Here is a 20,222-nt window from a genome sequence, read left to right as displayed (position 1 = left end):
CAGATTTTTTAATGATCGCCATTCTAACTGGCGTGAGGTGGTATCTCAATGTAGTTTTGATTTGCATTTCTCTGATGACCAGTGATGATGTTTTCATATGTTTGTTGGCCTCATGTATATCTTCTTTTGTAAAGTATCTGTTCATATCCTTTGCCCACTTTTGAATGGGCTTGTTTGTTTTTTTCTTATAAATCTGTTTTAGTTCTTTGTAAATTCTGGATATCAGCCCTTTGTCAGATGGTAGACTGCAAAAATTTTTTCCCATTCTGTTGGTTGCCGATTCACTCTAATGACTGTTTCTTTTGCTGTGCAGAAGCTGTGGAGTTTGATTAGGTTCCATTTGTCTATTCTGGCTTTTGTTATCAATGCTTTTGGTGTTTTGGTCATGAAATCCTTGCCTACACCTATGTCCTGAATGGTTTTGCCTAGATTTTCTTCTAGGGTTTTTATGGTGTTAGGTCTTATGTTTAAGTCTTTAATCCATCTGGAGTTAATTTTAGTGTAAGGCGTCAGGAAGGGGTCCAGTTTCTGCTTTCTGCATATGGCTAGCCAGTTTTCCCAACACCATTTATTAAACAGGGAATCCTTTCCCCATTGCTTGTTTTTGTCTGGTTTCTCAAAGATCAGATAGTTGTAGATATGTTGTGTTGCCTCCGAGACCTCTGTTCTGTTCCATTGGTCTATATCTCTGTTTTGGTACCAGTACCATGCTGTTTTGATTACTGTAGACTTGTAGTATAGTTTGAAGCCCGGTAGTGTGATGCCTCCTGCTTTGTTCTTTTTGCTTAGAATTGACTTGGCTATGCGGGCTCTCTTTTGGTTCCATATGAAGTTTATGGTGTTTTTTTCCAGTTCTGTGAAGAAGGTCATTGGTAGCTTGATGGGGATAGCATTGAATCTGTAAATTACTTTGGGCAGTATGGCCATTTTCACGATATTGATTCTTCCTAACCATGAACATGGAATGTTTCTCCATCTGTTTGTGTCCTCTCTTATTTCGTTGAGCAGTGGCTTGTAGTTCTCCTTGAAGTGGTCCTTTACATTCCTTGTTAGTTGTATTCCTAGGTATTTTATTCTCTTTGTGGCAATTGTGAATGGCAGTCCGTTCTTGATTTGGCTCTCTTTAAGTCTGTTATTGGTGTATAGGAATGCTTGTGATTTTTGCACATTGATTTTGTATCCTGAGACTTTGCTGAACTTGCTTATCAGTTTCAGGAGATTTTGGGCTGAGACGATGGGGTCTTCTAGATATATAATCATGTCATCTGCAAATAGAGACAATTTGACTTCCTCCTTTCCTATTTGAATACCCTTTATTTCTTTTTCTTGCCTGATTGCTCTGGCTAGAGCTTCCAGTACTATATTGAATAGGAGTGGTGAGAGAGGGCATCCTTGTCTAGTGCCAGATTTCAAGGGGAATGCTTCCAGTTTTTGCCCATTCAGTATGATATTGGCTGTTGGTTTGTCATAAATAGCTTTTATTATTTTGAGATACGTTCCGTCAATACCTAGCTTATTGAGGGTTTTTAGCATAAAGGGCTGTTGAATTTTGTCAAAGGCCTTCTCTGCATCAGTTGAGATAATCATGTGGTTTTTGTCTTTGGTTCTGTTTATGTGGTGAATTACGTTTATAGACTTGCGTATGTTGAACCAGCCTTGCATCCCCGGGATGAAGCCTACTTGATCATGGTGGATAAGCTTTTTGATGTGCTGTTGCAATCGGCTTGCCAGTATTCTATTGAAGATTTTTGCATCTATGTTCATCATGGATATTGGCCTGAAGTTTTCTTTTCATGTTGAGTCTCTGCCGGGTTTTGGAATCAGGATGATGTTGGTCTCATAAAATGATTTGGGAAGAATTCCCTCTTTTTGTATTGTTTGGAATAGTTTCAGAAGGAATGGTACCAGCCCCTCTTTGTATGTCTGGTAGAATTCAGCTGTGAACCTGTCTGGACCTGGCCTTTTTTTGGGTGGTAGGCTCTTAATTGCTGCCTCAACTTCAGACTTTGTTATGGGTCTGTTCAGGGTTTCGGCTTCTTCCCGGTTTAGGCTTGGGAGGAGGTAAGTGTCCAGGAATTTATCCATTTCTTCCAGGTTTATTAGTTTATGTGCATAGAGTTGTTTGTAATAATCTCTGATGATGGTTTGAATTTCTGTGGAATCTGTGGTGATATCCCCTTTATCGTTTTTTATTGCATCAATTTGGTTATTCTCTCTTTTCTTTTTTATTAATCTGGCTAGTGGTCTATTTTGTTGATCTTTTCAAAAAACCAGCTCCTGGATTTATTGATTTTTTGAAGGGTTTTTTGTGTCTCTATCTCCTTCAGTTCTTCTCTGATCTTAGCTATTTCTTGTCTTCTGCTAGGTTTTGAGTTTTTTTGATCTTGCTCCTCTAGCTCTTTCAATTTTGATGATAGGGTGTCAATTTTTGATCTCTCCTTGCTTCTCATGTGGGCACTTATTGCTATATATTTTCCTCTAGAGACTGCTTTAAATGTGTCCCAGAGATTCTGGTATGTTGTGTGTTCATTCTCGTTGGTTTTGAAGAACATCTTTATTTCTGTCTTCATTTCATTGTTTATCCAGTCAACATTCAAGAGCAAGTTGTTCAGTTTCCATGAAGCTGTGCGGTTCTGGGTTAGTTTTTGAATTCTGAGTTCTAACTTGATTGCACTGTGGTCTGAGAGACTGTTTGTTATGATTTCCGTTCTTTTGCATTTGCTGAGGAGTGATTTACTCCCAATTATGTGGTCAATTTTAGAGTAGGTGTGATGTGGTGCTGAGAAGAATGTATATTCTGTGGATTTGGAGTGGAGAGTTCTGTAAATGTCTATTAGGTTTGCTTGGTCCAGGTCTGAATTCAAGTCCTGGATATCCTTGTTAATTTTCTGTCTGGTTGATTTGTTTAATGTTGACAATGGGGTGTTAAAGTCTCCCACTATAATTGTGTGGGAGTCTAAGTCTCTTTGTAAGTCATTAAGAACTTGCCTTATGTATCTGGGTGCCCCTGTATTGGGTCCGTATATATTTAGGATCGTTAGCTCTTCTTGTTGCACTGAACCTTTTACCATTATGTAATGTCCTTCTTTGTCTCTTTTGATCTTTGTTGCTTTAAAGTCTAATTTATCAGAGATGAGAATTGCAACTCCTGCTTTTTTTAACTCTCCATCTGCTTGGTAAATTTTCCTCCATCCCTTTATTTTGAGCCTTTGTGTATCCTTGCATATGAGATGGGTTTCCTGGATACAGCACACCGATGGGTTTTGTCTTTTTATCCAATTTGCCAGTCTGTGTCTTTTGATTGGGGCATTTAGTCCATTTACATTTAGGGTTAATATTGTTATGTGTGAATTTGATACTGCCATTTTGGTGCTAGCTGGCTGTTTTGCCCATTAGTTGATGCAGATTCTTAATTGTGTTGATTCTCTTTACCATTTGGCATGTTTTTGGAGTGGCTGGTACTGGTTGTTCCTTTATATGTGTAGAGCCTCTTTCAGGAGCTCTTGTAAAGCTGGCCTGGTGGTGACAAAATCTCTGAGTACTTGCATGCTCACAAAGGATTTTATTTTTCCTTCGCTTATGAAGCTTAGTTTGGCTGGATAGGAGAGTCTGGGTTGAAAGTTCTTTTCTTTAAGGATGTTGAATATTGGCCCCCACTCTCTTCTGGCTTGTAGGATTTCTGCTGAAAGATCTGCTGTGAGTCTGATGGGCTTCCCTTTGTGGGTAACCTGACCTTTCTCTCTTGCTGCCCTTAGTATTTTCTCCATCATTTCAACCCTGGTGAATCTGACGATTATGTGCCTTGGGGTTGCTCTTCTTGAGGAATATCTTTGTGGTGTTCTGTGTATTTCTTGGACTTGAATATTTGCCTGCCTTGCTAGGTTGGGGAAGTTTTCCTGGATAATATCCTGAAGAGTATTTTCCAGCTTGGATTCATTCTCTTCGTCACATTCATGTCCTCCTATCAAACGTAGATTAGGTCTTTTCACATAGTCTCACATTTCTTGGAGACTTCGTTCATTCCTTTTTACCTTTTTTTCTCTATTCTTGCCTTCCCGTTTTATTTCATTGAGTTGATCTTCGACCTCTGATATACTTTCTTCTGCTTGGTCAATTCGGCCATTGATACTTGTGCATGCTTCGCGAAGTTCTTGTGTTGTGTTTTTCAGCTCCATCAATTCACTTATATTCCTTTCTATTTTGTCCATTCTCGTTAGCTTTTCGTCAAATCTTTTTTCAAGGTTCTTAGTTTCTTTGCATTGGGTTGGAACATGTTCTTTTAGTTCACAGAAGTTTCTTACTACCCACCTTCTGAAGTCTGATTCTGTCATTTCATCACACTCGTTCTCCATCCAACCTTGTTCCCTTGCTGGTGAGGAGTTGTGATCCCTTGTAGGACGAGAGGTGTTCTGGTTTCGGGTGTTTTCATCCTTTTTGTGCTGGTTTCTTCCCATCTTTATGGATTTATCCACCTGTCATCTTTGTAGTTGCTGGCTTTCAGATTGGGTGTCTGAGTGGATGTTCTGTTTGTTGATGATGAGGTTATTTCTGTTTCTTAGTTTTCCTTCTAACAGTCTGGCCCCTCTGCTGTAGGTCTGCTGAGGCGCACTCCAGGCCCTGCTTGCCTGGGGATCACCTGCAGCAGCTGCAGAACAGTAAGGGTTGTTACCCGTTTTCTTCTTCTGCTATCTTTGTCCCAGAAGGATAACTGCCAAGTGTCAGTCTGATCTCTCCTTTATGAGGTGGCTCTTTGGATATACAGGGGTCAGGGAGCTGCTTGAGGAGACAGCCTGTTCTTTATAGGAGCTCAAATGCTGATCTGTGAGCTCTGTTGTTCATTCAGAGCTGCTGGGCAGGTATGTTTAGGTCTGCTGCAGCAGAACTCATAAACCGCTTTTTGTTCCTAGGTGCTCTGTCCCAGGGATTTAGGGCTTTATTTATGAGTTTCCATTATGCTGCTGCCTTCTTTTTTTTTCCTTCAGAGCTACCCTGTCCAGCAAGGAGGCAGCCTAGTCACTGTCTGCCTGTAGGGGCTTTGCTGAGCTGCTGTGGGCTCCGCCCAGTTGCCGAGTGAACTTCCCTGCATTCCTGTTTGTATGGGTGTAGTTAGAACTGTCTCAGCATTGGTGGCCCGCCTCTGTCGGACTCTCTCTGTAGTGGTGGGTTGCCTTGGCAATGGCGGGCTGCCTCAGCAATGGCGGGTTGCCTTGGCGACGGCGGGCTGCCTCAGCATTGGCTGACTACCTCTGTAGTGCTGGAGTGCCTCGGTAATGGCGGACACCCCTCCCCCACAGAGCTGGACCATCCCAGGTTCAGCTGTGCTTGCTGTGAAACTCTCAATTCAGAGAGTTTCTGATTGCTGTTCTTTTGTGAGGGTGGGACCAGCTGAGCCTGATCGCCTGGCTCCCTGCCTCAGAGCCTTTTTTTTTTTTTCAAGTTGGTGTTCCAGTCGCCTGTTGAAGAGGTGCCGGGATCTGTGTGTTTTCCCCTGCGGCAACTCGCTGCACTGGCTTAAACAGCGGCACTGAGATTCGTGGAGCTTTTTTTTGCCCTGGAGTCTACTGTCCTGGTTCCCTGTTCAGTCCTCTTTTCAAACAGATGAATGGGCGACTTCCCATGGCTCCAATCGCCAGCCAAATGGGTACCCGGACCAGTGTATTTTGTACAGAGAACCATTGCTCCAGGGCGCTGACAAAGCAGCAGCCCGGGGCAAAGCAGCGGTGCCAGCCGACACAGCCGCGCTGGCCAAAACAGCCGCGCTGGTGACCCGTGGAGCTCCTCCATCTGGGAATTTCCGTCTATGGGCAATAAAAATGCAGCGTCCACTCACCCTCTGTGCTTTCACAGGGAGCTGCAATCCTGAGCTGTTCCTAAACGTCCGTCTTGGATCCACCCGTCTTTTGCTAATTTTTAAAATATGGCATTATTAATTGAAAAATTCCAAGTAAAAACAGTTGTTTCCAACCAGTACTTTGCTACCATTATTCCACTGTCTTCTGGATTCATTTTTGCTGCTGAGAAGCCAGTTGTCTAACTCCCTTGTCATTGAAGTTGCCTTCTCTTTTTACATATCAAAAAATCTTTGGCTTTGGTGTTTTTAGACTTTTTACAATAATCTTAAATGTGCATTTATTTTTATTTATCATTTTTGAAAGTTGTTATGCTTTCTTAATGAGGGCACTATACTATTCCCAGAACTATGTATGTTCTTAGAAATATCCTTGTTTTTTTCCTCTCTTGGGCACTGAAAGCCTTGCTACCTGTGTCTGCCATAGGATCATAAAGATTAATATATTCATGCCTTTTACACTCGTTCATGGTGGGAATCTGTTCATCCCCCATATTCCAGATTGAAATAACAAAATTCTCAGTACATGGCATTTCTTACTACTTACTACCTTTCTCCATCTGTGTTCTTTGATTTAGGACTACGAGCTTAGAATCCCTTTATATCTCCAAGAAGGTACTTAACCCTGGGTATAAGGTATATTCTTTTCAGAGAATGTGAGGAGAGAATTTAATTTTTGCCAGGTTCACCATCTATTAAGGAACTTCTTAAACTAAAATCAGCCTTTCCCCCTAAAGCAGTTTGTGTTTTATTCTACTTGGAGCCAAGACTGATAAATAAATTTTAGTTCCATCTCATTTTGTATTGAGTTTTTTTAAAAAAATATTTTTTATTAGCTTGCCCACTAAAGGTATCATGTTTTGGAAGGCTAGTATCATGTTTCTCAGGACCGTGTGACCACTGCATTTTCTTTTCCCCATAAATGGGCGATTTAAACTAAAACTCTAGGTAACCATGGATTGTTAAGTACTCTCAAGGTAATTTTTGCTTTAGCTCTCACTGGACTCACTGAACTATATGTCTCTGGATTCATGATTTGTCATTATTTTCGGCTTTAGAGAATTTCTCCTACATTTTTATAAGCTGTGCTATTCCTTTAAAAATATTAAAATAATTTTTTCCATCACTTTCAAGAGTGTTGTTTTGGGGATGTCCTTTGTTATTTCTAGTGTAGTGTATCATTCTCTTGCAATAGAACACACAGTTTTGGAAACAGGGCCACCATCCCTCTTCAGAATGACCAGCTAATTAGGCTGGGACTTGTGACTGATTAACTACTTTGTTATAGGGAGAGGCTGGAGAGATGATTGAGTTGTGGTGGTAATTATGGGCAAGATGGTAATATAGGGGAATTCCATCTACTGAAGGCAGAGAGCATTGCTAGGAAATATTAAACCGTATTACCTATAGACATCTACTTTCAAAAGAAGTATATAGGCTTCCAGCGATCAGAAATGAAGTAGAAAACCCAATCTCTGAGCAGCTGATATTTTGATGATTCATGGTATTGGGACTAAACTATATAATGGCAATTTCTGTTCCTTTCGGGGGCTAAAATTTGACTCACTGCCAATGTTCAAAGGTTGAAGAAGCACTAACCACTGTTTCATGGTTGTTCCTGTAGTTGGTCAAGGAAAGACAAATTGAAAATTGGAATGAGCCTCTGTGTAATTGATTAGACCTGTGACTTTTGAGAAAGACAGGTTACAAGAGTTCTAAAGCCCTAGTTCTGAGTTGTGGTCCTGAGAAGACTAGGAAGTGGAAACTATAAAGATTATAAACATGGGATGCAGAAGATGAATTCCCACCCAGAGTATGCCCACTAATGAAAATTACTAAACGGGAGGCAATCTAATGTGATTAGAAACAAATAATGAGATATTTTACCTGTGGGGAAATTGAATCAATTTAGCTATTATAGTTAAAAAATTTTGAACACATAAATGGTGGAATACCTTCCATGAACAAACTAGAAGTTTATGATACCAAGTGCAAAAGTTTTGAAGCAAAAAGGAAGTAAAAATCTTGAAAAAAATCCTGAAAAAAAATTCTTTGGAATGAAAACTTTCTTATAGAAGTATAAACAGAATAACACAAAACAAAACAAAAAACAAACAGAATATTGGAAGCAGTTGACCAGAGTAGTTAATTGGATTAAAGAATAAAGGAGGTTGGGGCCGGGCATGGTGGCTGCTTGTAATCCCAGATCTTTTGGAGGCCAAGGTGGGTGGATCACTTGAGGTCAGGAGTTTGAGACAAGCCTGGCCAACATGGCAAACCCCCATCTCTACCAAAAATACAAAAAAGTAGCCGGGCATAGTGGTGAGTGCCTGTAATCCCAGCTACTTGGGAGGCTGAGGGAGGAGAATTGTTTGAACCCAGGAGGCAGAGGTTGTAGTGAGCCAAAATTGGGTCACTGCACTCCAGTCTGGGTGACAAAGTGAGATTTCACTCAAAAGAAAAAAAAAATACAGGAAGTTGGAATTGATAAGGTGTACACATACTTACACACATACACATATGATATTAAGATATTAAGATGTTATAAGCCAGGGGAGATTGATTGAGCAGTGCCATTATATACCTAATTGGATTTTTTGTTTCTTTTCTCTTTTTGGGACAGGGTCTCGATCTGTCACTCAGGCTATAGTACAGTGGCATGATCTCAGCTCACTGCAACCTTCACCTCCTGAGTTCAAGCGATTCTTCTGCCTTGGCCTCCCGAGTAGCTGGGATTAAGGCACGTGCTACCATGCCAGGATAATTTTTGTATTTTTGGTGACATAGGGTTTGGCCATGTTGGCCAGGCTGGTCTTGAACTCCTGACCTCAGGTGATCCACCCACTTCGGCCTCCCCTCTGATTGGATTTCTAACATGGGGATCTAGGGGATATTCCAAGAGATGGAACCTAAGATTTTGTGGTATTTCAGGCAAGAAATAATTTTCAGTATTGATAGTTAACTAAATTCTGTCAAGCTAAATGAAAATATAGTCTACCCCTAGACACATTATAGTAAACTGTAGAACACCAAAGGCAAATCAACATTTTAAAAATATACTAAAATTGGCCAGATGTGGTGGCTCACATCTGTAATCCCAGCACTTTAGGAGGTCAAGGTGGGTGGATCACTTGAGCCCAGGAGTTCCAGACTTGCCTGGGCAACATGGTGAAACACTGTCTATAAAAAAAATACACTCGAGCCTGGGATGTTGAGGCTGCAGTGAGCCATGATCGCACCACTGCACTCCAGCTTGGGCGACAGAGTGAACCCTGTCTCAAAAACAAACTATCTCTCTACACACACACACACACACACACACACACACACACACGAACAGCCAAATCACATATAAAAGGAGTAACAACTTGATTGACAGAAGGCATCCTGCAACAACAAAAAATGGCAAAACAACAGGCTAATATCTTTAAAGTACTGTAGTTAAATATCATTTTTAAAATTAAGAATGAATGTATAATTAAACATTTACAGACATACAATTCTAAGAAAGTTTATCACACAAAAACATGCTCAGACTTACAGAAGCAAGGTAGTTGATCACATATAAGACACAGTGGAAAGAAATATTAAAGGATATTCTTCAGCAAAAAGAACACTGAAGCTAGAATGAGGGAATGGAGTGTAAGAATAAAAAGAAAATAATTGGTAAGGCATGGTGGTAAATCTGAGTAGTTATTGATGTTTTTAAATAAAACCAGCTTGTTGATGTCAGCTCTATCAGTAATATTTTATTTCCTATATAAAATATGAGGCAAATACAGTAATACATTAACATTTTAAAAGTTAGAAGTTTGGTTTACATGAGAAAAAACTTAGGGTGGATTTTAAACGGTATAAAATAATGTGGAATAGCAGGAATGCAAACACTTTCCATTGGGTGAAATCAACAGATTAACAAATTAAAAAAAATACATAACACAATGCATGCTGAAAACATCTGATAAAATTCAACACAAATTTTCATTTAGAATTAGAAGTAAAGGCTGGAAGAGAACTTCAGCAGGATAAGGGGTTCCTAGGAAGAAGCAGCTTACAGTCTTGTATAGTAAGCACACTATTTGGCAGTTTTCTGGGATAGCAGTTGGAAAAACTGAGAAAAGCCATGGCTAAGTCTGCCTAGATTCATGGGAAAAAATACAAGGTAACCAACAACGTAAGAAATGTGATGATTTCTTGGTTTTGGGAGAAACGGGAGTGGCAGTATGATGCTGGACAAAGACTGGAGTTTGAGAGAAACATCTGATACAAAATGAGGGAGAATGAAGGGATCTGATTATGACCTTGTAAAGAAGCCCAGAAATCTGAAGACACATTTTCTGGTATCTTTGGGCAGATTTTCTATTTAAAGATGATATCTAGAATCTGTCTTTACTTCCTGACGTCTTCATCTCCTACTATCCGTAGTGTGCAGCGAAAAAGCCATTGTCCGCACATGCAGTGCCCAACTTCCAGTTTGTTGGATACTTAATGTGAGAGATTATGGCAATCCCAGAGGGCCGCCAGCAGGGCGGCCATAGTTGTTGTGTGTACGTGGGAGTGGGGGTTCATTCCTGGAACAGGCGCCTCCGGGCCGTGCACTGAGGGCGCTCTGGGAGCTCCGGGCGCGCGTGGGGACCTGGACTCGGAGAAGGAGGTAGAGGTTGGAGAGGTGAGCTGGGGACAGGCTCCAGAAGGTGGAATTGCTGGTCGAAGATGGGGCGTGGAGAGCGTCTCTCTGAACTGGTGTAGGGGCTGAACATACTTATAATGGAGGAGTAAAGCCCAGTGGCCGAGCCAGCTGGGGAGTCCATCCAGAGCTCCAGTAACTCGGGGTCCGCGTCCTCCTCGTAGACCTCCTCCTGGGCGGCGACCTCTGGGACAGACGCGCAGAATTCCTGCTCGACGACGACGTCCTCCCCGAGAGCGCCCAGGAAAACGTTCGTTTCTAGGAAGGCAGACAAGTCGCCCTGCTCTACTAAGCGTTCGTCGACGGAGCTCAGGAAGACCTCGGAGATCAGGAAGAGGGTGTGTCCACCGAGAGACACTCGTATGATCGACGTGGGCGCAGGCTCCAGCACCAGGTCGACATCGTCCCGGGACACCTTCAGGGCACAGCCCGCGGCCAGGACCACCACGAAGATGGGCGCCTCCGCGGCTGAAGTCCCCGCCGGGTCTTCCAGGATGGGCGCCACGCGGGGTTCGGGGGCCGCTGGCTCCTCCAGTCGGCGGCGCTTGGCAGGGCCGGGGCCTCCTGGCTGCTGTCCCCACCAGGGCGCAGGGCAGGCGCTGGGGCTGCGGGGTCGGCTGCCCATCACCTCGACGGCGCTGCGGACGGCGCTCTTGGGCCTAGCAGAGAACGTGGGGACCGGGCCGTGAAGTCCTCTTTGAGGTAACAGGTGTCGGTGGTAGGCGAGGCGGGTTGAGGAGAACTGGGCGCAGGATCACGCTAAGTGGGGCGAGTCCTCGGATCTCCAGGGGCGCGTCCCGGAGACCGCAGTCCGTGCAGCTTGGGGATGTCTCGCCGGCCCCCAGGCTTGGCTTCGCGCGTTGGAATCTTGGGACTTCCTGGCGCAGACCCGGATGCGCACTGCAAAACCAAGTGTGTTGTAAATGACGGCAGCGTTATGGAAGTCGCACAATGTCACTCACTGCTCTGCCCCCTGGAGGACCCTCCCTAGAGGCGGAGGTATCTGTGCTGTCCAATAGTCGTGACGGTAGTTGGTAGGTCACGCTGTGGAAATACTCTTACGGGCCCCTAGGGGGCAGGATGATCAGTATAACTTACTCGGAAAAATGATACAATAGTAATAGAATTTCAAAGATGGCGCGCCTTTAGAACTCATGTTTTCTTGTGATTTCAGGGATTCTCAGAAAGCTCTCCCTGACCCATCGAAACACTACGTACAATTCCTTTAGTGCTGGTAAATTATTTCATTTTAGGAGTAATCAGAAAATATAGATTTCTATTTAGGAATTTTTTTTTTTTTTTTTTAAGTACTAAGTGAAGCCAGGAATGGTGGCTCGTGCCACATCTTCTTTCCTGTTCTCTTAAATTGTTCATGCTCCTAGCAAAGGCCACCCATTCCACTTGTGCAGTTGATTTAATCTCATCTTGCCTTCTCAAGAACTTTAATAATTATGTCTCTGTCCTGGATCATTTCACATTTTAGGTATCTCATCAAATTTTAACTACTAAATCAATATCTTCAACATATAATTTGAGAAGAAGCCTATTCTGTGTTAAACAGAAACTCTTGACTTAAACCCCTCCAGTTTCTACACCATTTTCCTTATATACCAAAACTCTTGAGTTAGTCAACAATGCTTGCATTCTCCAATTTCCTTTCTCCCATGCTCTTGTGAGCCCATTCTAACCAGACTCCTGTCTGTGCCAGTAATCTATAAGCCCTCTTACTAAGGTCACCAATGACCCCTATGTTATTATATCCAGTGGTTAAGTCTCAGTCCTTATCTTGAGCTATGAGCAACATTTGACACAGTCAATTACTCTCTCCTTTTAACATTTACTCCCTTGCATCCAAGATCTTTCACTCTCCCAGTCTGTCTTTGGCATCTTCTTATTTTTTCCCCTCATTCTGAAGGTTGGAGTATTTCAGGACCCAGTTCTTGACCCTTTTTTTTTTTTGAGACGGAGTTTCACTCATGTTACCCAGGCTGGAGTGCAATGGCGCGATCTCGGCTCACCGCAACCTCCGCCTCCTGGGTTCAGGCAATTCTCCTGCCTCAGCCTCCTGAGTAGCTGGGATTACAGGCATGCACCACCATGCCCAGCTAATTTTTTGTATTTTTAGTAGAGACGGGGTTTCACCATGTTGACCAGGATGGTCTCGATCTCTTGACCTCGTGATCCACCCGCCTCGGCCTCCCAAAGTGCTGGGATTACAGGCTTGAGCCACCGCGCCCGGCCAACCCTTTTTTTTTCTATCAACTTTTACTCTCTTATGTTCTATGCCATCTGTATGTTTGTGACCCTCAAATATGTGTCTCCCTCCTGTACATCCCCTATGAACATTCAATTGCACTGTCAACATTTTCTCCTGGATATCTTTTAATTTGAAACACATGAACTTTTTATTTTTTATAGGTCAGAATGGTTAAATATTTCTCATTTTATATATTTCAACATAATAATAGGTGGTTCAAACTTTGGGTCCAAATTTGAGCTCTTTGTATTTCCCCAAAGCCAATTCTCTCTAAGTATTGACCATCACAGTAATCGGTTACTCCATCCTTCCTTTTGCTCGAACCAAAAGTTTGGAATTATCCTTGAGTGTCTTTCTTTCATGCTCCATAGCCATTCCATCAGGACATCCTAGATCATGCCACTTCTTTTTTTTTTTTTTGAGGCGGAGTTTCACTCTTGTTACCCAGGCTGGAGTGCAATGGCTCAATCTCGGCTCACCGCAACCTCCGCGTCCTGGGTTCAGGCAATTCTCCTGCCTCAGCCTCCTGAGTAGCTGGGATTACAGGCACGCACCACCATGCCCAGCTAATTTTTTGTATTTTTAGTAGAGACGGGGTTTCACCACGTTGACCAGGATGGTCTCAATCTCTTGACCTCGTGTAGATCATGCCACTTCTTACCATCCCTCCAACTACCACCCTACTACCACTTTTATCTCTTGAGTAAATTACTGTGGAAACCTCATAAATGGTTTCTTTGCATCTCTCCTTTGTCTCTTTTCAGGCTAGTCTCCACACAATAGCTGGAGTTGTTCTGTTAATCCAAAAGTAAATCATGTCACTCTGCTCAAACACCTCCAATTTCTATGATTTTCCTAAAAATTGATGGCTTGCTTACAGATTTGCAATTGTTCTTCTCCAGGTTAGAACACTTTATATCTCTTTATCTGAGTGTTTCCTCACTTCTTTCAGACCATGTTGCCAGCAGCTCAATTTCTGAGGTTTCCCCTGATCACACTATCTAAGATGGCAATCACTGACCCTTCTACCTCTCCTATCTTAATTTAATCCTTAGCACTTATCAGTATTTAACATGTGGTGCATTTTATTTATTTATCTTGTTTATTGTCTATATTCTCTTCACTAGACTATAAGCTCATAATGGCAGCAATTTTTAACTTTAGCTTTTATTTTGCTCTTTGCTGTTTCTTGGAACACTCTCAGGTGTATGGTGGACAATCAAAAATATATGTTAAATGAATAAATACTTTTTCCCCATAAATTATGAACAGTTCTCATTTATCATTAATCTCTTCAAATATTGCCCTCCACCCTATTTTCTCTGTTTTCTCCCTCTGGAACAACAATTAGTCATGTTAAAACTTCTTCTTTTCCTTTTTAATAACTACACCTGACTGGCTTTTTTTTTTTTTTTTTTTTTTTTTTTTTTGGAGAAGGGGATGCAAAATTAACAATGTGAGACAGTTGGGACCTGAGGTTAGGAAGAACACTCTTTCCTCCCCATACGTGACCACTGACTCAAGTAAAAAATAACCAACTGTGGGAGAGCAGCTGCTGCTCTTCCTTTCCTTTAATAGCTCTTATTCCCTTTTTGTTGATTTTTGTGTATTCCCTTCTATGATAAATTACAGATAGTTTTCCCAGATCACTAATTCTCTCTTTAGCTGTTTCTACTCTGTTGTTTAAATGCATAACATATATTTATCTAAATGCTTACATAGTATATCTCTGGATGTTGCTTTTTTTATGCACGTACATGAGAATAAATGGAGGCTAATTTTAACTAATTTTTAAAAAGGCAGTTATGTCATTTTTGACAGTTTCTGTTTCCTTAGCCTCATTTCCCTTACTGTATTTTGTTGAAAAATTTATAGATACTATTACAATATTTTGGATCTGGTAAATATCTTCATTGTTTGAGGGACTGAATTGCTGTTTCTTCTTTTAGCTTTCTCTAATTTATGTTGAGTTGTTTCTTAAGTCTCTGCTTTGGAATGTGAGAGTGCTCATTGGAATTTATGTTTGAAAGAATTTTAAGGCCTAAGGAAAAGGAATATTTTCACAAAGAGGACATGGGATGCTCTGGGAAGTTTCCAGAAACATTTTCAAGTAGAAACCCTTTAACCTCCTCTTTCTCTCTCTGTTCCTCCTCTTTCTTGCCTTCCTTTACCTCTCCTTTCGCATCCTTCACTTTTCCTTCTTTCCTTTCTTTTCTCCCCTTTCCTTCTTTCCATAAAGACAGTGTGAGTTCCAGATCAGAGTCATATCAGGGCCATCCTTGCCTTGTACTTCTCTTGGTCTAAGTGGCTTACCTGGTGGGGTGATCAAGACATGCTTCTGAGGGGAATGAGCCTCTGTTAACCGTTAAATCATCTGGTTGCCAAACATTCTTCACTGCCCTCATTGTGAAACTTGCAGAGAAACTTTTATTTCCCCCTCCATCCAGAGGCAAGGTTCAGATAGACAAAATTTACTAAAATACCATCTCCCTTGGAAGATTTGGTATTTTAGTTCACTTACTGATATAGTCATATTTGGTGGTCTGAGATCTATGCAGGGTTTCTCCCATACAACTCTCATCCTGTTTGTGCATTTTGGTTTACCTTCTGATCCCCATATTTGCATCATAAAACCATAGCTGTAGGCCATTGTAGGTTTTTTATCATTTTAATATTTTTATCATTTCAATTTTCTCTACTTGATTTTAATGGATGTTAAAAAAAGTGTACAGCACTTCTACATATTTTGATTATGAGGGTTTTTATGGCCATTCTAGTCCAAAATAGATGTCTTTGATTATTTCTTCATGTGTAGAGTGTGCTCTGAAGAAATAGAAGTCACTATGTGTAGAAATAGATTCATCACCCTAGACTAGGACTTGAAGTTGATCAGCTGCTTATTCTTTATTCTATGCTATATGGGTGGGAGGCACATGATATAGTGTAAGTGTGTGTGTGTGTGTGTGTGTGTGTGTGTGTGTGTGTATGAATCCTAGTCAAAATAATAGTCAGTGTGAAGAGGGGATATTATTTCCTTCCTGCAAACCATTAATATTGATAGGAAAAAAATTAAACATAAATGTCAGTGCTCAAAATAATTAAACAATTTTATAGGGTCCAGAAATGGAGCAAAAGTACAAATCTTAAGTGCATAGTTCTTGTCATTTAAAATAAATAATATTTTAAATATTTTTTAAAAGTTCTATTTAAAATTTATAAACATTGCCTGACACTTGGTAAGCACTAAATAGATGTAGCCTTATTAATATTACTGTATACATTTACTACAAAACTACCACAGGTACTCAGTAAATTTTTGCTAAATAGATGACTAAACAGAGAGGCAAAGAGGAACCAGAAGTCGAGGTCATGGAAGTCACTGGAGGAAGAATTTCAAGAAGCTAGAAGTGGTCAGCTATGTTAAGTGACGAATCAAGGACTGAAGAAGACTGTCATATTTGGCAATCAGATGAAGTGACCTGACCAAGAAGCAGCTTGTGTGAAGTGGTAAGGACAGAAGGTAGACTATAGTGGGGTGAGGAGGGAGTGGAAATAAAGAAGAAGAGCTAGGAAAGTAGATATTATACATTCATGTGACAACAAGTATTGAGATAAGAATGACTACATTTGATCTGCTAGCTGAATTTAAAAAATCTGCTTACCAAAATGTCAAATTTATTGAAATATTGGGATATCTGATAGATTTTCCATTTATCTTTGAGCCTCTTGGTGTTGGGTAAAACTTCAGTGATTAAAATTCAAGTCTAGAGCTAGCAGGCAGAACCTGCAGGCAGAAACCTCAAGTTCAGAACTATGAAAAGATTTATGCTGGTGAAGCAGATGGTGATGTTCATCATGATGAAGTGATGTTACTTTATTAAAAAAATAAAGTAACTGGCATGTTTTAGAGTTGCTTAAAAATGATAATTAATAGTTATATAAGTATAAAATATTGGCTATCCAGAATTCAAATTATTTTTGACAATTGAACTTTTCTGGTAGCCTGGGCTTGTCCATTAAATTACATTTAGCCAACATGTGTGAAGATTTTTGTAGCATACTAAAATCTTCCCTGCCTCATAAGGCCATTGTTGAATTCATAGTCAGCATTATTTTGGATTCGTGTAGTTTACTGAATGGATGAAATGTGTAGAATTGATTGCTCATTTGCTAAATGGTGCCATATTGCTCAGACCTTTTATTTATTTATTTTTTTTGAGCTGGAGCCTTGCTCTGTTGACCAGGCTGGAGTGCAGTGGCCTGTGTGATCTCTGCTTACTGTAACCTCTGCCTCCTGGGTTCAAGCAATTCTCCTGCCTCAGTCTCCTGACTGGATGGGATTATAGGTGTGTACCACCACGCTCAGCTAATTTTTGTATTTTTAGTAGAGAGGAGGTTTTGCCATGTTGGCCAGGCTGGTCTTGAACTCCTGGCCTCGAGTGATCCAGCCACCTTGGCCTCCCAAAGTGCTGGGATTACAGGTGTGAACCACCATGCCTGGTCAGGCCTTTTGTTATTTTATTTTATTTTTGAGACAGGGTCTCACTCCTGTTGCGCAGACTGGAGTGTAGTGATGTAATCATAGCTCACTGCAGCCTTGACTTCTCAGGCTCAGGTGATCCTCCCACCTCTGCCTCCTGAGTAGCTAAGACTACAGTCTTACACCACCATGCCCAGCTAATTTTTTGTATTTTTAGTAGAGACAGGGTTTGTCATGTTTCCCAGGCTGGTTTTGAACTCTTGGGCTCAAGTGACTTGCCCTTGGCCTCCCAAAGTGCTGGAATTACAGGTGTGAGACACCATGCGGGGGTCTGTTGTTGTTGTTTTTTCCTAATAGGTTTATTAGCCTTCTCTTTTTTGTCAGATTGTTGTTTCTTACTTTTTACAGTTGTCAGTTTACCAATTGGTAGAAATTATTGCCTTCCTTTGATTTGTTATGGGACTGAAAATTAAATAGCCCCATTAAAAAGATAAGTAAACTGAGAGCACACGGGCTCTGAATGAGGATCTGAGAGACTATGCAAAGCTTTGTGTCATCCCTTTTGACTTCTCAGAGATCTCCTGATTCTTTGCGTGTTCTCACCAATGAGATCATATTGCAAAAGCATAAAAGTTCCTGGCACATTGAAAAACATTTATCAAACGAATAAAGGAGAAAAAAATATAGTCATATAAAAATAAAATGGTGCACAACTGATACTGGGCCCACTCATAGATCTGAACCTCAGAACATGAAGTGGCAGATGGAATTTCACCTCCTTTTAGAGGGTTGAAATTCTGTTCCCTGCCTGGCAGTCATTGACTAATGCTGACGATTTTGAGCCAGTTGCTGTAGAAGTTGTGGTTTGGGTTCATGGACTGGTTACTACAGAGATTGTTTAGATTCTTGCACTAGAGAGGTTGGGGGTCAGAGTTCCATTGTCATCTATGATTTGGTCATTGTCAATTTGTGCATTAAGTCTCTTAGTCCCCCCAACTCCTTTTGATCATTCTTTTATTTGTGAGGAGTGGATTTATTCAAGGGAGGGTAGAGACCAAGGTCTTCACTGCTTAGGGATTGTTTATTCATTTCCGTAGTCAACTGTGTTGCAAGATCTTTTTGGCCTTTTTGTTTTTGTATCATTGTGGTTATCATCTCATGAGAGAGTGGCTGTGCAAAAGCATTTAAGACTGCATGTAGGATGCAGACGACCAGCATCATGACCACTGTGACAAAAATAAACAATAATAGTTCATATAAGGTGTTTCAGAACCAGGAATCTCAGTTGCCCATCTTAGGCCAAGAAAGCAAATCCAAAGGTCGTACAAATCAACCTTAGAGAGCCAAGTAGCTTTTGCCTTAAGGTGATGTATAGCCTGTTCCACCTTGCCTGTTTCAAGTACAGTAAGAAATATTAGCAATGGTGCAAATGACATAATAACTAGCCAACAAGAAACCTAAAGCAATGTGATTATCTATCTATTCACATTAATAAGTTGAGGCTGATATATGTTCTATTTTGGATAGAGGTGATATTGTTAATAACTTCCATAATTAAGGATACATTTCTTACAGGATTTTTTATTTGTATGATTCTCACCAATGGGAGTACTGCTCTGATGCCTTGTTTAAACTATCAGTCAGTTAAGTCTGTCAAATGGAGTTCCTGAGTAATAAAGGCTGGCCCCACTTTGAGAAGAAGCAAGAGTATCAGTAAACACATATGAAACAAAACAAGATATAGGATTCTTGATCTGATGTTTTGGTGGAAGCTGTCAACCATCCAAGGTCGTATACCTATTCTGAAAGTATTAGATCAGATATCTGCTTCTAAAGATTGTTTTCTTCCAGGGCATCTGGGACCCTCAATTTGATGTCACATATTAAAATAGACTTTCAACTTTATGAAATTTTCAATTGGTTTCTTAGTTATGAAACATGAACACAAGAATGGACTCCCTGGAGTTTCGCTGCTGAGTTTTTTATTAAGAGTACCTGCTAAGGTTCCTTCCAATAAAGTTTAAGAGCAGTTTTTTTCTGATGTTTCTTCCAATAGATGAAATCTCTTGGCTAAAGATCATGAAGAGGATTTTTAGGAAGATGTCATTGGAAGGTAGCCTTAACCTGTTGGTGGTAGGATGAGGTAAGTACCTGAATCCCTTTCAATATTTTGACATGTCTTTGAACGATAGGGTGGAGTCTGGTATTGGAGGTGAACTCTCTAAATGTATGGGTATGACACTTACCAATTCCCAGGGGGATGTGGAATGTGCCCCCAAAACACTGGAATGTATGGCTTCATAGGGCTAGTAGGGGTATTTTTTTTCCAAGGGAGTTCAATAATTTCTGAAAGTTTGTTTTTCTTTTCTTTCTTTTTTTGAGACAGTGTCTCACTGTGTTGCCCAGGCTGGAGTGCAATGGCGTGATCTTGGCTCACTGCAACCTCCACTTCCTAGGCTCAAGTGATCCACTTCAGCTGCCCAAGTAGCTGGGACTACAGGCATGTGCCACTTCACCAGGCTAATTTAAAAAAAAAATTTGTAGAGATGGGGAAAAATATGTCTTCATGTTGCCCAGGCTGGTCTCGATCTCCTGAGCTCAAATAATCTTCCTGCCTTGGCCTCTCAAAGTGCTGGGATTACAGGCATGAGCCACCCACCCCGAAGAGTTTTGCTTATTTTAATTTAAGGATGCTATTGATGCTTTTAACCTTTCTAGGAGATTGTTGGTGGTAAGGGCAGTGTAGTTTTTCAGTAAAGGGTGATGTCTTACAGAGTTTTTAAATAATGTTTCCCATAAATAGTATGTGCCTTGATAACTTGATATAAAAGTTAGTATGCTCCAGGTCGGAAACAGCATCAAACAGATTTTTAGTGACTGCAAGTGATGTAGCTTTCTGGCTTGGAATAATTCAGCCAATCCTGAAAGTAGACATACAAAAACTAAAATA

At 41.0% G+C, this 20,222-nt stretch overlaps 1 protein-coding gene and 1 long non-coding RNA gene across 2 annotated transcripts in view; one reads left to right on the top strand and one right to left on the bottom strand.

Annotated features, from left to right (window-relative positions):
* LOC116541123 overlaps nt 1-20,222 on the top strand; it is a 152,395-nt gene that overhangs the window by 37,571 nt on the left and 94,602 nt on the right. The window contains exon 2 of the long non-coding RNA XR_004264720.1: nt 19,329-19,415. This is a non-coding gene — a long non-coding RNA (uncharacterized LOC116541123). The remainder of the gene's footprint in view (nt 1-19,328; nt 19,416-20,222) is intronic.
* LOC116541113 (proline-rich protein 23C-like) lies at nt 10,268-11,160 on the bottom strand. The gene has a single exon (XM_032265023.1). It carries the CDS (start codon nt 11,158-11,160, stop codon nt 10,414-10,416), a length of 747 nt encoding a protein of 248 aa, XP_032120914.1. The 3' UTR covers nt 10,268-10,413.

The sequence above is a fragment of the Sapajus apella genome, unplaced genomic scaffold (genome assembly GCF_009761245.1).
Source record: "Sapajus apella isolate SASKATOON/1434 unplaced genomic scaffold, GSC_monkey_1.0 scaffold4, whole genome shotgun sequence".
Taxonomy (NCBI): Eukaryota; Metazoa; Chordata; class Mammalia; order Primates; family Cebidae; genus Sapajus; species Sapajus apella.
Note: the sequence above shows the minus strand (reverse complement) of the source record. Positions and strands in the feature narration are given on the sequence as shown.

Coding starts and splice junctions, on each gene's coding strand:
- LOC116541113 (XM_032265023.1), bottom strand. CDS start 11,160: ATGGGCAGCCGACCCCGCAGCCCCAGCGCCTGCCCTGCGCCCTGGTGG.